Genomic DNA, 1,304 nt, shown 5'->3' with positions numbered 1-1,304 from the left:
TAATACTAAAAAGTAAAAACACAAAATATACAATAAATCCAAGACCATAAACTAACCCTGAAAAGTTAACACTAAACTATAACAACAAAATCCTAAAATATAAACCAAAATCCCTAAACCTAGACTAGAAATCATGGATAATAAAAATAAATCCTAGACCTAAACCCAAAACTGTAAATCCTAATAATCACTCATCCTTAATTAAACCCAAAAACCTAAACAAAACAAAAATCCTACATACCAAAAAAAAAACAAAAATACTTACTACAAAACTCAAACCTTAAACCAAAAATCCTCAACCATAAACTTTGGCTCTCTATATAATGTCCATTGCTGTTGTTTGAGTCAGATCTTTGTGAAGGTGGAAAAAAAAAAAAAGAAAGAAAGAAGAGTGAGTTTCATTAGCCATGGTGCTGCAATTTGATCCCAAGTTTCTAACATCCATTGCATGGGTTGGTTTTGCTGGATTGTTGGTTCTTTTGTACAATAATCTTGTGGTGAAGCCAAAGAGGATTAGATCAAAGCTAAGTAATCAAGGTATAAATGGTCCAACTCCAACTTTTTTGCTTGGAAATATTAGGGAGATCATGAAAGCTTGTCAACTCATCATCACTACTTCAAAGTCTCGTTCTGTTGAAGTCCCTCATCTTCATGAGATTGCTCCACTTACCTTCCCTTTCTTAAACACATGGAAGCAGAAATACGGTATGCTATATTATTATATCACATTCTTAAACACATTGAATCACTTACTCGAAACATTATCTAAATCCAACCCAAAAATGGTATGATAAAAAATATCAAACCCAACTTGAAAAAACATACTTCGAGTCCGGGTCATAAACATCCATAAACTCTGGTCTATTTATTGTCTTGGATTGACTTCTGAGACTTGTTTGTGTTATCTATCAGGTCAAATGTTCTTATTTTCCATTGGAAGCAATCAAATATTGTATGTGGACAAACCTAAGGTAGTGAGAGATATAGTTACATGCGCATCCATGGACTTCGGCAAGCCTATTTATACTCAGAGGGAACTACGACCTCTGCTTGGTCAGGGCATTGTGAGTTCCAATGGAACAACATGGGCCACTCAAAGAAAGATCCTTGCTCCAGAGTTTTACATGGAAAAAGTTAAGGTATACAAGTTCACGTGTTGCGTTGGGTAGATTGTAGTCAGGTATTTATAGATTGGATTTGATCACATATATGTGGTGTTTATCCAACTTTAATATGAAAATTATAGATATTGATTCGATCTACACACTAATAAGATTGGATTGAAAATTTTATGTAAGTATTCG

At 33.7% G+C, this 1,304-nt stretch overlaps 1 protein-coding gene across 1 annotated transcript in view; it reads left to right on the top strand.

Moving 5' to 3' along the window:
* Window positions 323–1,304, top strand: part of LOC107609756 (cytochrome P450 714C2-like) — a 5,414-nt gene continuing 4,432 nt past the window's right edge. The window contains exons 1-2 of the mRNA XM_016311778.2: window positions 323–705; window positions 913–1,139. Coding sequence (XP_016167264.1) covers window positions 408–705; window positions 913–1,139 — 525 coding nt within the window. The 5' untranslated portion in view covers window positions 323–407. The remainder of the gene's footprint in view (window positions 706–912; window positions 1,140–1,304) is intronic.

This window comes from Arachis ipaensis, chromosome B07 (assembly GCF_000816755.2).
Source record: "Arachis ipaensis cultivar K30076 chromosome B07, Araip1.1, whole genome shotgun sequence".
Lineage (NCBI taxonomy): Eukaryota > Viridiplantae > Streptophyta > Magnoliopsida > Fabales > Fabaceae > Arachis > Arachis ipaensis.
This window is presented reverse-complemented; position numbering and strand designations above follow the sequence as displayed.